Below are 14,544 nucleotides of genomic sequence, written 5' to 3'. Positions count from 1 at the left end.
GTTTGTGTGCCTGGGACCCGGCTCTTCGCACTCGGAGTCTGCCCGAGGAGCCGGGCCCCAGCCGCTGTCCAGCTACTCCGTGCCCTTCGCGCCCAGCGCCGTCGCCGCCGCCTCTTGGGGAAACACGGCCACTTGCTCGCCATGGATACTCCCAGGGTCCTGCTCTGGGCCGTTTTCCTCATCAGTTTCCTGTGGGATTTGCCCGGTTTCCAGCAAGCTTCCATCTCCTCCTCGTCCTCCGCTGAGTTGGACTCCACCAAGGGCATAAGGAGCCGCAAGGAAGGGAAGATGCCGCGGGTGCCGCGAGAGAATGCCGCGGGTCGGACGCCCCAGGAGCTCCAGGAGCCCCAGTCGCGGCCGCAGGACGAGCCCCAGCGGCAATCGTCTCAGCAGACCCGGGCGCAGGAGCAGCCCGGCCGAGGTCCGCGCGTGGTGCCCCATGAGTACATGCTGTCAATCTACAGAACTTATTCCATTGCAGAGAAGCTGGGCATCAATGCCAGCTTTTTCCAGTCTTCCAAGTCGGCTAATACGATCACTAGCTTTGTAGACAGAGGACTAGGTAAGTGGCAAAGAAGACGCCCAAGTCCTCTCCGGCTGGAGCTCCGCAGCCAGAGTGCGGCTCCAGCTCTGGCAGGAAGCTGCATTTGTGAATTCCCTTCTCGCTCAGGACACTTCCCCCTTTCTTTTCTTTTCTAAATTGTTTTTCTAAAGCCTGAGTAAGTTTCTGAATGCGGCTGCAGATTTTGCTCCAGTCTACAATATTCCCTTCCGTCCTTCTTTCTTTCTTTCCTTCCTTCCCCGTCTTTTGCAGAAAGCATCGTGGTGGCCGCTCATCTGTTGGCTAGTGGAGGACGCATAAAGGAAGGGAAGTGGTAGGCAGACAACCAGGGATGGAGAGAGGTCAGGGCGAGGAATAATGGACTCTGTACCTCTAGGTCTCGGGTTGTGTAGGACGCGCAGCCCTAGGCCTGGGACGGACTACTGGGACGGACCAGGCGGGCCCTAGGGAACGAGTGAGCAATGGAAAGCTCAAAGCTCTAGTCGCTCCGGGGAAAAGCCGGCCCCAGCTAGTCCAAACGTCGAGGGAGCCAGTCAGCTAGCTGTGTCCGGCTGTGCTGTGGTGCAGACGCTGCGCGGGTTTTCCGTGTGTCCCAGTGTGGGAATCATCAGCTGGTGTTCAGCCAGTCGCGTGCCCAGAGGCTTCTACCATTTTTCTCCCTCCAGCGTCAAGCACCCAGAGGCTCCGAGCCTCTGGTTTCTGCAAAGGTAGTAGTAGCAGCAAGTGGAAGGGTGGGCTGGGGGGAGGGTCCACTAAGTTTAGGAGTTGTTGCTATTTAATGCACGTGGGTACACTTCTAAGCTCCTCTCTCTGAGCATCTAGGGCCCCCGCTCCACTTCGCCTCTGCCAAATCGAGTGCACAAGTGGGAGCCTGAGAAAATTCTTGCAACCCACTTCTTGCCACCATCGCAGGTCCTCAGCGTGTTAGTGCTTTCGAGGAAACCTCGTGGCCCACCCCCATCACAAACTGGGGGAAATTCCACCGCTCCTAACAAGGAGAGACAATAATGCTTAGAGAGAGAAGAAAGGAAGGGAGGAAAAGGAAAGGAAGGGGAAAGAGAAGGGCAAGGAGAAGCAAGAAATGAGAAGAGATTTAGGCAGCTATAGCTATCCATTCCCCAGACTTAACTTCGCTAAGGGTTCCGCTTCCAGGTGGGTGAAAGTGGGACTGCCCAGGAACCCAGAGAGCCCTGAGGTTCCTGCAGAATAGCCTGCTCAACTACCTCAGCTATGGCTGCTTGAGTGCTCACGCGTTCTTAAAGCTTTTCAAAGCGAGCTAACGGCTCTCAGTCTCGGCTCTACAGCATCTCGAGCCCTTAACTTCTACCTTGCAGTCGCGTTCCTGGCGCGCGGAGGTCCTGCCCACGCCGCGTGCGCCTCTGTAGCCCAAGGTCAGCGGGATTATGAGCTGCTGAAAGGTCCTGACGGCAAATTAACGCCATGTATTTTATGACGATTTTAGGTTTACAAAAGTCACTTTTGCAAAGGCACGTGGCTTCTTCTTAGTGCTGCAACTAGGTCCCCGGCCCGGGTACTACTCTCACTGCTAGTCTGCATCCTCCTGCCACCCTACCTCCAAGTCCTCTAACTTTCCGCTTTTTTCTACCTTGCCAAAGGAGAGACTAAGAAAGCTAAAAGAAAACTAAAGAGGCCTTCCCTAAGGGAAGAAATCCTGGAGGCCTAGGCTGGCCGGCAGTTGGGCGCTCTTTTTCTTTTCCCGGGAAGTGGCAAGAATCTTTGCTCCTCCCCCCCCCCCAAGCACGCACCCCTGACTGGCTGGCTGTGTCCTGTGAGTTTGGCACTAGACCAAGGGACCCTGCTTATGGAGACCTTCTGAATTCAGGCAAGGGGGAAGAGGTGTCCCTTGTAGATACGGACTCTCTTCACCGTATCTTGCCCTGCAGCCTCCCGATCCCAGACCCTGGGGCACCGCTCTGTGAACCACCGGGCGCGGGAAGCAGAGGAAAGGATTGGTTTCGCGCCTGGGTTGGGGGGGCTTCTGTTCCCGAGCCAAGGTCTCTAGGCCAGTCGGACAGAACCCCAGATGTCCGTCCAGCTTCAACCCCAGAATCAAGGGCTGGGGCTGCGAGAGGTCTGCACTGGTTGGGAGATGCAGCCTGATTCCTGAAACCGCAACTTCAAAAGCTGAGTCCCCTCCACTCCCCAGTTCCCAGAAAACGTGAAGAACCACAGCTAGTTGTCTAGGAAGGCGGTGCAGATTGTCGCTTGCCTCCCAAGGGCGAAGGAGTGCGGAGCTGCGGGCGGGAGGGGAGCGCAGAGGAGGGGGTACATTGCTAGCTGCAGCCCTAGCTTGATAAAGGAAAAGCCTCACTTTCCCTCTCACTGATTTTGATTTGATGTGTCACCGGCGGTGACCTCGGGCTGGACCTTCCGGGGCTTGCTTAGCATCGGGCCCCTGATTGGAGTGTTTCAACTCAGCGATCTAATTGAGGGTTCATGTCATAACATATCAAACGGTGTCTAGTCTCCCGTGATGGAAGGGACCCGCTAGCCGCGCGCATCCCCGGCTCCTGGCGAGGACTTCCGCCGGTCTCACGCGGGGGTTTTTAAACGCGCCAAACCCTGCAACAACCCCTCCCCCAACCTAAGGATGGCAGGGCAAGGAGGAAAGAGCAGGGGCCAGCCTAGTACTGGGTCAGTTGTGTTGCCTCAGGGATGTTTAAATCGCTGAAGAGTGTGGCAGGCTTGGCTCTGAGGAGCAAGGGTCCCCCAAGGGGAGGAGCAAAGGAAAGGGAAGGAGCCCCAAAGCCGGTTCAAGAGGCATGAGTGACTCACAGTATTTGTCAAAAGCCTTCCTAACCTGGGAACCTAAGTTATACCTGAAGCCTGAGGTTGAGAATGGAAGAGATTAACTTTGTCCTCAATGAGTGAAAAGTGCTCTAGCTCAACTGAGATGTCACCTGTACTATTCCACCTGCTGCTACCTCTCCCAACTTCCATGAGGAGACCTTATTGCAAGATTAAAAAAAAAAAAAGTTCTTCCTTTTGGTTTGCTCTTTAAACATCTAAGGGTAATAATAACGATAAAGATTTATTGAACTGTTGCTGTGGGGCAAGTCCTCTGCTAAAATCTATTGTATGAATTATTACATTTAATTCTCACCTGTAACTTCCCTGTTTTACAGGTGAATTAAAGCAGAGATGTTAAATAAGTTGATCAAGGTCACTCAGCTAGCTAGTGAGAGGAGAAAATTCATATAAGGTACTAAACTCTGAATACAAAACAGGGCACTATATGAGTAGGTAAGGGGAAAGAGGATTTTAAGAATGGTGGCAAGAAGAAGTTTTAAAAAATGAGATTTTTGTGGCCTAATATTCCACTCTAGTCTTTAAAAAACTAGTTAGGAGTTCTCATGCAACGTTAAATTTAAAGGTCTGAATTTGTGTTGTACCTGGCTTCTTCTTATATTTATTTTAACAGAGGCACAAAACTCATTAGATCCCTGATCTTTTAAAAATGCCTTTATTGTGCCTTAAAAGTGAGTTTGTATTCATAAAGATGAGAAAGCATGTGCCTGTATGTGTATCAGTGCAGGCAAAAGATCAGAATGGATCAACTGGATATAGCAAAATTACAGTTAGCTCATGAAATCACTCATTAAAAACGACATTAGTACTGGAGCCCCAGGCTCCCAATGCTGGGGCCTGGGAAAAACAGACAATTAGAACTTCTATGAAAGAATTCAACTGGGCTGAGGGATGGAGGAGAGAGAGAGAGAGAGAGAGAGAGAGAGAGAGAGAGAGAGAGAGAGAGACTGACTTAGAATTGCAAGCTTATATAAGCACCATATAAGAAAAAAAAAAAAAAACTCTCAAGGATGAAGGAAACAAAATGAGTATAAAAAGTATTGCTGAGTTAGATTTCCAGATGGCTTTGAAATGAGAATATTCTTTAATTTAAATTTTTGTTGTTGTTTTTACAACAATGGTCTTAAAAAGGAGCCAGTGAGGAATAGATAAAAACCAAAACGAAGTCGGAACATCCTTGAGGAAATTGACACCTAGAAATGACTCTCCAGAGATTCTGCTGCTAATTGCATGTTGACTTTTCCAGTTACCCCGTGGATCGTGATTATCAGGGGGTAGGGCAGGACAATGCTGAGGATAGGCCTTCTGCCCCGAGGACATTCAAAGACACATAGTTCCCTCCACGACTGAAGTTCGTCTAGTACATCATGTTTATGCAAAACAGCGGGTTTCTGGGTGGACCTGGGCCGCAGAATGGTGTAATCAACGCCGAAGCGCTTTTGTCGGGACCCTGTTGTCGTTGGCAAACGGAAAATGAAATATAAGCAAGGAAGTATTTTAATGGGGACGGAGGGAATTCGCAACTGTTAATTATTTGGTGACCTTGTATTCGATTTGTTTGAGTCCCTTATAAAAACACTAATTCAGACCAGACGGCCAAGTGAGGAAGCCGGCAGAAGGTTCCAATCTAGGCTTTATTTCCCCGGAAAGAGGGAACAACCTTGGGAAAGTCTTGCTAAGTGTTCAAGTGTGTGCTTGTGAGAGCGCGCGGGCAGGATCACCAGTGCGGAGTCTGTAAGGAAGTCCAGGTTCAAGATGCTCCTCCCGCCGGTGAACCACAGGGTTCTGGGAAAAGCCTAGGGGGAGAGGGGAGGAAGCCTTAAACTAGAAGTTTGTTCTATTCTTCTAGATAGAATGGTTCTACCTTAAAGGCCACAAACCAACTCCTTGCCCATGGCCTTATTTGTATCAGTTATAGTCATCCCCATCCATAAGGCCATAAGAGACTCCTTACAAGGAAAATCAAGAAGCTAAAAACTTCTGCAGGGAGAAGGCAGGTTGCACCGGCATTCTTGGTGAGCCTCTTTGGCAGCCAGAGAGGCTAATCTGAGGAGGACATTGTGTGTTTTCCTCAACTGTGGAGGCTGTCAGGCCTCTGGGAGTTTGTGCAGTGGAGTTGCTGGTGGGGGAGGGGATCAACATTTCTGTACATTGAGAGAAAATAATTAAAATCCACCCAAGCCACAGCCTACTGCAGGCCTTGTGACAACTACTCCCCCTCGCCCCCCACCCAACAGATTCGGGACCTGAAAACTCTCCTATCACAGAGGACGCATGCTGCCTGGATCCTCTGGGAATGCGGGGTGCTGCACTGATGGAGGCCCAAGTATATAAAAAACTCCTGTTTTTCCTAGCAGGAGTCCTGGGGATACCAGCATACCTCACCAATGGTGGTGCATCTTCCTGGGGGAGGTGGTGGGGAGGGAACGGAATAGAGAGGTTGGGGGCAGGGAGTATGTTAGAAATAGGGTTGAAGCCGAACTTTTGCTTCCTGCCAGGACTGCTGAATGCTTCGAACTACCCAGGGCAAATCAACAATAACTCCTGGTGGCTTTCAGCTAAAGTGAAAGGCATTAATTAGTTCGATAATCCTTCGAGTATTGAGTAATCTGGATCCAACAATGCTTTCTTTAGATGAGAGGACAGAATTGAACCGAACCCTTGGGGTGTGGGAAGCGGGGATGTGTATCCATCTCACTCACTGCGTGGCATTCCCCCACTCTCTCCCCACGTCCTGTTTATTTTTAAGCTTAAAGTCTGTTAAATAGTATCTCCTGTTCGTTGGAATTAAGCAGGTCCTTGTGGGTCGAACGGTGCCAAGGTTGCCGTCCTCCATCTTCTAGGACTGTCTATTGGCACGCACTGCTGGAGGCCGACGGATAGGTACGTTTGGAGTGAAGAGCTGCAGGATCTTGGAGCAGACCCGCCGCTTGCGGGCCGCGACCATTTCTGGAGGAGCGCGCGCTGCTCAGCCAGTGGCCCGCGAGCCTGGGGGCGGGGCCTGGTTTAAGGACCAGATAGTGGGCGTGCAAGTGACGAGAGGGGCTGGCCTCTGGCACAAGTTGGTGCTGAGTTTGAGCAGAAGAGCAGAGGGTTGTCTTCGGGGTGGGATGGGATCATCCCTAAATAGCCTAGGAGACTAGGGAAATCGGTGCTCCTGCGTTGCAAACCTGGTTTCCAGGCAAACAGCCCCTTCCCGACTTCCGCGACGACCGCCGCTTGGAGGCTCCTTGGGGAGAGAAATTGAAAAAAATTCGAGGCTACCGCCTACAGTTAACAACAAGAATCTCATTTTGCCACTTTGTTTCGTTGTTTCGGAAGTCAGACCAAGATCCACCTCTCACGCGGGCTTGCCACGATTCCTTACTTCTGAGTCTGGACCCAGTTCAGCACCTTAAAGAACACATCACTGCAGTTTCTCCTGAGCAGTACCACAAAGCGCTGAAAGCCCAACAGTCTGCCCACGACTGCATGCCAGTGTGAACCCCTCCCTCTACCTGCAACCTCAGTGCTGGTTGGGGAGGGCATCTTTTACTTTTCATCTGAAGCCTGCAAGCCAAGCGACCTGGTCGTGTTCCAGCGCCAAAGGCGGCTATTGGACTGAGAAAACCTCCCGCCCCCAGAGCCCTTCTTAGAGTGCCCGTGATGCTCCCCTTGGCTACTTGTGGACCCTTCAAGGAAGTTCACCCTAGCAAATCACCTTGGTCGGGCCCAGCACCTTATCCAGGGGCGGCGACCTGCCGAAACTCCTGGGCAGAGCAGAGGCGGCTTGCATGAGGCAGCAAGGTGTGAGGGAAGGTTGGGGGACGAGCTTCTGATTGATTTTGATTTGCTGTGTTATCAAACGAATATTTGAGCCGCAATAGTCCGGAGCCCAGGGTTTGACCGCGATGAGACGACAGATGCCTGGGGCATTGTCTTCAATCTTGGCTCTTCTTTTCTGGTTCTTCTGTCACCGCCCACCAAGAAAGAGAGAGCCCAGAAAATTTTCACTGGCAAAGTTCATACAAACTACTTTGTAAATGAATATGTCTTACCCTCTAGCGACAAAAGGTGGCTTCTGCTGGATGTATTCTGTGCTCAGGGAAAAGGTCTGTCCCCGGCCCTTGTCGTCCGCCAAAAATCAGTGCCAGTGGGGTTGGAGTTGCCTCCGTGGAAATCTTGCTAGGGCTCCGCAGCGAACGCGTGCAGTTGTGTTTACTTCTGTTTGGGAGCCAAGGTGCCCTTTCCCTTCTTTCCACCCAAGCTTCACATGTTTGCCTCATGATGATCCGTAGCTTGATGGAATTTCTCCATGGGACTCAGACTACCAGAACCGCTTAGCCCACGGGGTCTACAAAGCTCAGGCTCATGGTGTGTAGGGTGTAGATCTACCAGGCCAGGGCGAGAGGACGGGAAAAGCAGAAATTCAGTGGAAGAGGACACACCTTGAGCCTTTCTGGTCTTTGGAAAGAGAGCAGAAGCTGAGGAACGGAATGCAGGCCAAGTATTTGGGGAAGGCACTGAGAAAGCCAGAGACCTGGAGAAAAGCTGGGCCAGTGAGAGGGTGGCGGTGAAGGGGTACAGACCCACCAAGACAATCTCCCTAGCTGACCGGCAGCAGGTTCCAGTCTCACCACAGGGTGCTGCAGCCATAGGGTCATTCATTTCCACACGTGCTGCCCCAACATGTCAGTGGCCTTTGTCAGGTGAGGATGAGGAACATCCTTTCCCTACCCAGGAAAGACTGTAGACCAGGCACCAGAAAAGTTGCCAAGAGAAGAGAGAGGAAGTCCAGGGCCACCCGGGGGGCTGCCCCTGCTCCTGCCCCTGCCCCTGCCCCTGCCCTCTAGTCTTATGAGTTAGTACACGGGCCAGCTTTGTTTCCCACACCCCAGGAGAAAATTGCAGAAAGACCCAATCCTTGATGAGATGGGGTAGAGGTCCTTGGTCACCTGGCATTGTGGAAGGGACAGCAGTGTCAGAAATGTCATGACAGGATGGAGAAGAATCAGTATAATAGGAACAAGGCTGCAGTCCAGCTGAGCCTTGACCTTCACTGGACCTCCTCTGATCAGGAAGAACAGGAACAGGACGCACCTGATGCTTTCTTTGTCCATGATGCCCAGCAGTGCCTTACATCCATTCACTTCTGGATATCTTGTGGAGAGAACTGAATCACATCTCCTAAAGGAGACCAAGAAAAGGACAGCTCCACCTCTTCCTACCATGATGTTGGGTAGTTATAGTAATTTTGGCTGCATTTCTGGGGATGTTCCATGAACTGTGACCCCTGGGTGCCTTGACTCTGACCTTTGCAATGATCCTGCAAGGGAGCAGTGGTTCTCCCACTTTACAGAGGAGACATATGAGTCTGGGATAGATTATGTAACCTAGTCTAACCAATGTCACCAAGTCACTAGGTCACAGATCAGGATTGAAATTTTTGTCACATAGTCAATTCCTATGCTCATTTCACATTGTCAGTAGTAACTAACACGTGTATAACTTCTCCAGAAATTATTCACACTTATCTCCTTTGCCCTGCCCCGTGGCCCTGTGAGCTGTAATTATAATCACCGTTTTGTAGATGAGAAAATTCTTTCCTTGTAAGTTCTTTTTCAAAAGTCTTATTGTGAAATTTCTTCAGTTCTGCTGATTAGGAAATGAGTGATTCTGCAGACTAGGGGAGAAGCCCTTCCTCCTTCCAGGCATGGGAAGTATGTAAGAGCTAAGACACTGAGGCACAGACATCAAGGGCTGGGACACGGAGAGCAGAGGCAGATACTGGAGCTAAGCTGCTGGTTCTACCACCTACTATCTTGGGCTAGTTTACTCTTTAGATTCCTATGTTTTTGTTTATAGTAATACTTTTTTTCAGAGGCAAGTTTTTGAAAATTTTTTTTTTACTTTAATTGACACAACAATTGTACAATTTTATGGTGTATGGCATGAAATTTCAGTTGGTATATTCTGTGTGTCATGGCCAGATTATAGGTGATTTTGAGGATTAAAAGAATTTAGATCATGCCCAGCACATAGTGCTATTATGGGTATTTGCTATTACAATTAGTAGGCTAGTAAGTTAAGCAAGAGTACTGGGGTCAAGCAAGAACACTCTGGAAAGGGTGAACTGTATGGATGGCTCCCAAATTCTCCAATTTGGTGAGGATGCTTAGGAAATGGCCATTATTTCACAAGGCTGAGATCTTAATAGGGCCTGACTCAGGACTATGTCCATCCTCAGGGGATACCTAGGAAATAATGGTATCCCAGGTGTACAGTAAATAGTTGAAGCACCGAGTGCTCTGAGAGGTCTTGACTTTCCAGGGGTAGGGACTGGTGGTTCATTTTCACTCATCTCATACGTTGGCTTGTTTTCCAACCTGATAATATCTCAGGGCAGTGCTGAAGCTGAGATACCTAGGGGAGAAATGACTCCAAACATGGCCGTGAATTCTGAGCTTGAAAGTCTTCCTTCTGCTAAAGAAAAGGGAGGAGGCTAGGGAAACCCAGCCCACCCATGTTGATTACATCTAGGATGAACACACATTCATCCTGTTTCCCCTTTCTTCTGCTCTACTGTCCAATCAGGACCCATGTTAAAAGATGTGACCTCAGGACTGGGGTTCCAGGTTTGAAATTGGGAACTTCAGCACTTCCCCTAACTGTCCCTTACTAGTTGGGAGACAATGGGTGAGTTGAGATACCTCTAAGAGCTTCAGTTTCCTCATCTAGAAATGAGTATAACAGTAAGATTGATCTCTAGAGGCTGGGGTTGTATCTCAGTGGTAGAGTGCTTGCCTAGTATGTGTAAGGCACTGGGTTTGATTGTTAGCATTGCATATAAATAAATACGATCATATATATATATATATATGTATGTATGTATGTGTATGTATATATATACACATACATACATACATATATATGTATGTATGTAATATATATATTATATATATATATATTAAAAACAAGAATTATCTCTAATGCTTGCAAGAAGGACTCAGTAAAAAATGCCCTAAAAGCTCCCAGCATGTGTCTATCATGATGCTCAGTGATGCTGCTGGCTCTAACATGAGGGAGTGGGAAAGGCTTAGCAGCAAAGACTTCTGAGGTTTCCTTTGATGAGTGATTATTCTCAACCCCCCATCCCGGTTTAGGTGTGTCGGGTGGGAAAGGCTTTCTCAGGCTGAGCTGTTGCCTAGTCACAGGATCTGTGCCTCAGGGTATGTGGGTCGGAGGTGTGACTGTGTGGCTGATTAGGTCTGCTGGGTCGTCCTGCCATCTGGTCAGTAGCTGCGTACATACCCCAGTGATGTCTTGGGGGAAATGCAGTGCCTGCCCTTGTGTCCCCAAGTCTCCAACCAAAGGAAGTTTCAGGTTTTTGGAAACCCACTGCTGACTGGCTCAGGGAGCAGTCTTCTACAGGAGGCACCTGGGCGGGGCCACCTCAGTGATGCTGTGCAGTCTCCCTCTGGCTGCCCTGGGGCTGGGTTTCTGGGAGTCTGGTCGGCGGCACCATAGGCATCTTCCTTTCTGCTCAGATGTTTGCTTCTCTGGCTTCCTCCAGCCACATGCTGTGACCATGGACAGGTGCTCTAACCCTTCTAAGCCAATTTCTTCAGTTAACATGGGCAAATTGGTATCTACCTTGTAAGTAATTAGTTCCTTTTTTGTTCCCTCACATGTTTTCTTCTTTAATCTTTTATAACCCCCACCCCCTTTTTTTTTTGGTACTAGGGATTGAACTCAGGGGAGATTTACCAATGAACTACATCCCCACCCTTTTATTTATTTTTATTTGGGACAGGGTCTCTGTAAGTTGTTTAGGGCCTGGCTAAATTGCTGAGGCTGGCCTTGAACTTGCTATGATCATCCTGTCTCAGCCTCCCAGAGTTACTGGGATTGCAACCTGTGCCACCACGCCCTGCCAAATTTTGTATTTTTAACTTACATTCATTTTGCCTATTGGAAACATTGTACCTTTGAACAAACTCTCTCTCCTATTTTGTTTATTTAATTATTATTTTTTTTAATTAACTGCACACCAGAACTGTATCTATGAGGAGCTCTTAGTCTTTTGCTAACTTTGCTTTCCATGTTATGAAGGATTTTATTCAAATATGCCAGTGATTTGTTTCTTCCTTCTTTTCTTTCTCTCTTCCTCCTGTCTCTACTCACCTCCCAGGGAGAAAGGATAAATAAATCCAGCAACTATAACTTGAAAGGTCACTATGTCTAATACTCAGCAAACACTGAGTTAACTGGGCGTATGAGCTTTGTTGTAACAATTCAAATTAAAAGCAAAATACAAAACTCCCAGGGTGTATTACTGATCATTTTCAATTTAAAGGCCTAAAGCTTAGGATTCATTTCCAGGATGTAAGTGCCACAGAGTTTGAAATGAAAGTGCAGTCTAGTTAAGGGATGGAGTCATTTTATGACATTACTCCTCATTTACATAGGACTTAGTGGGAGAGGTCGTTTTTGCAAGGCAGTGGGAAGGGCCAGGTTCCTGCACACAGGTGATCCATGGTACCTGGGCCAGCCTTTGTGAAGCCGGGTCTGCAGGTAAAGTGTCTACAGGTTACAGAGCATGGTGATACATACATTACCCAGGGCAAGGCCTCCTCTGGACTATTTCTGTGATGCATGGCTCCAGAGCAGGTTCAGGCAGGTGGGGAATGTGGTCTGTAGGGGATCTGTGTAGAGCAGCCACCTTCATGGACCCTCTGTTTAGAATTCTAGAGACCTAGTGAGAGATGATGTGGTTGAAAGGATTTTAAAAATATGAAGGTAGCTGTGGGGTCCAGGAAAGAGCTGAGAGAGATACCAGCTTAAGACCCTGCTTTTGGCTCAGTGCTTTAGAGGGCCTTGTTTTTTCCCTTCCTTCAATAATACCCCTCCCTATGTGGTGTCCCATAGAGCAGGGAATCCAAGAAGCCCAGGAGACATACCCTCCTACACTAGGGGCTCTCAAAGTGTGATTCCCTGGACTTGCAGAATCAGCACCACCTTGGGGCTCATTAGAAATACACCTCAAACCTCTGGGGCCTGAGATAATTAGCGTTTCTAATGTTTCTCTGTGATTGTGTTGTAGATGTAGGGACCATTGCAGGATTAGCAGCTTTGAAAGCCAATATTCTAGACCAACCTCTAGATACTTGGGCCACAAAATGCTTGCAAAAATATCCCTGAGACCACTTCCAATACCTGGAGGGCTTCTTTAGCAGGTCTATTCTCCCAAGAGAGAACCATACTACTGTTGTGCATGTGTGTCTGTTGGGCTGGGATGCAGAGATCTATGGGCTAAAGGTCCACATGCATGTAGGTGAGACCCCTGGAAGTGTGGGATGCTCCTGGAGTGGGAAGAGAAGGGAGCAGGATGGAAGTGGAAGGCTCCATTTGCATTCTTCTCAGTGTCCTTGAAAGGGTAAATGTGGACTGGTCTTGCTAGAAAGATTATTAGAAATCCCAAGGTTGTAGAATCAGTAAGTGCCTTTTGCTAGAGATGTTTGCCTCAGTTTTGATTCCACCATGCACTAACCATTTATCAGCCCACACTTTTAAAAAAATGATAACAAAAGCAGGCTGATCTGTCCATGTTGCACGGGAGAGAAATAAATACATCATTCTTCTTTATCCCTGACTAATGCTCTCCAGTTAGTGACAGACTATCTCAAGAGTTATGTAAACAGAGATGGAAATGACTTCCTAAGGGAGGTCAGGTTTTGTTCCTATCAAGTATGGATTGTGTTCTCCTTCCCTAAAACCCTGGCCACTATTGGCTGCTTCTAGATTCCAATACCTGGACTACAGTGATGAGGCACTGGGGCTTAGGGACTAAAAATTCCAACTCTGGAACTAAATAGACTGAAAAATGGATCTCAGCATCACCATATCCTGACTTTGGATAATTAATTTCTCAAAGACTTGGTTTGCCCATCTGTAGTGTGAGAACAATACAAATACCTTATACAATATAATACCTTATAAAACTGAGGTTAATAAAGTAACAATTAGAATCATGCCAGTCCTCACAACATTTAACTTGTACAGCAAATGCCTGAGGGTTGTCCCTGTCATCACAGCCCTCACTGGTGGGTTTAGTGGGGAGGTATGGAAGTGAAGTCTATGGCAATAGGTCCAGAAATCTGGGCAATGGCTAAGCATAGTCAGTCACAGTTTTCTCTTAAGAAGAAAGTATGCTGAATTCCCCCTGATGTTAATGTGACCCTGGCTGGTTTGAAGGTCTTGGCTTCCATAAATCAACTGCCTCTAGCAGCTTTTCCCTTTTCACCTCTCTTACCCTTCCCGCAGCTCTGTCTCAGGTCAGGGCATGTGTGTTAGAGAGGGGCATCGGGTCCTGCAGTCAGCCCAGAGTGCTGACTGGGTGTGGCTGAGGCTCCAGAGTCCATGGCCCTGGGCTACATCTGGACAGGCACTGAGGGTCGGATCAGGACCCAGTGACACTTTTACTATTGAAATCGACCCAAACTTTACTAGCTTCTGGGGAAAGCTAGGGGCTTTGGGGATTTTTGTATTTGCTGGGTTGTAAATATTTTATGGGAAGGCAGCCCAGGAAAATCTGGTTAGCTTTCCGCTTTGCACATTGAAGTGGGTTGGCTTCATGCACAAATGTGTCAAAAAGGAGTCCAATTTTGTCTTGGTTCAGAAGAATTTGCCTTGGATTTTTAAAGCCTGCTGCCCTCTATATGTCCCAAATTTCTTTTTCTCACTTGTAACAACAACAACAACAACAACAACAACAACTTGTCTTCAGGTCTAGCTACAAATCAAGGAAATTTCATATTGGGTGTAAGGAAAGGAAGGGGGGGGATATCACTCTGTGTGTATGCGTGTGTGTGTGTGTGTGTAATTGTACATAGTTAAGGTTTTTTTCTTCCATGTATATCTATTTCTCATTGACTGCAGGTACTTCTCAATGAATGTCTGGTGTGCATGTTTGTTTATTCCCTCCCACCCCAACCATATTTTTTGAAAGCCTCACTACTTTTATTTGTTGGTAAGGAAGGAAGGAAGAAATGAAAGAAAGAGAAGAAAGGAAATCACATAGCAGCTCTTCCTTCTGTCTGCAATGTTTTGGGCCTAAATGCCTCAGCAAAACTGCCCGATGGCAGCAATGTGACCCTGAATTTGGGGGGGGGGGG

The 14,544-nt window shown here is 48.3% G+C and overlaps 1 protein-coding gene across 1 annotated transcript in view; it reads left to right on the top strand.

Annotated features, from left to right (window-relative positions):
* The first annotated feature begins 16 nt into the window (after positions 1 to 16).
* The window catches only part of Gdf6 (growth differentiation factor 6), an 18,653-nt gene continuing 4,125 nt past the window's right edge, over positions 17 to 14,544 (top strand). Inside the window, exon 1 of the mRNA XM_015485767.2 lies at positions 17 to 562. Coding sequence (XP_015341253.1) covers positions 142 to 562 — 421 coding nt within the window. The 5' untranslated portion in view covers positions 17 to 141. The remainder of the gene's footprint in view (positions 563 to 14,544) is intronic.

The sequence above is a fragment of the Marmota marmota genome, unplaced genomic scaffold, assembly GCF_001458135.2.
Source record: "Marmota marmota marmota unplaced genomic scaffold, marMar, whole genome shotgun sequence".
In the NCBI taxonomy this organism is placed as follows: domain Eukaryota; kingdom Metazoa; phylum Chordata; class Mammalia; order Rodentia; family Sciuridae; genus Marmota; species Marmota marmota.
This window is presented reverse-complemented; position numbering and strand designations above follow the sequence as displayed.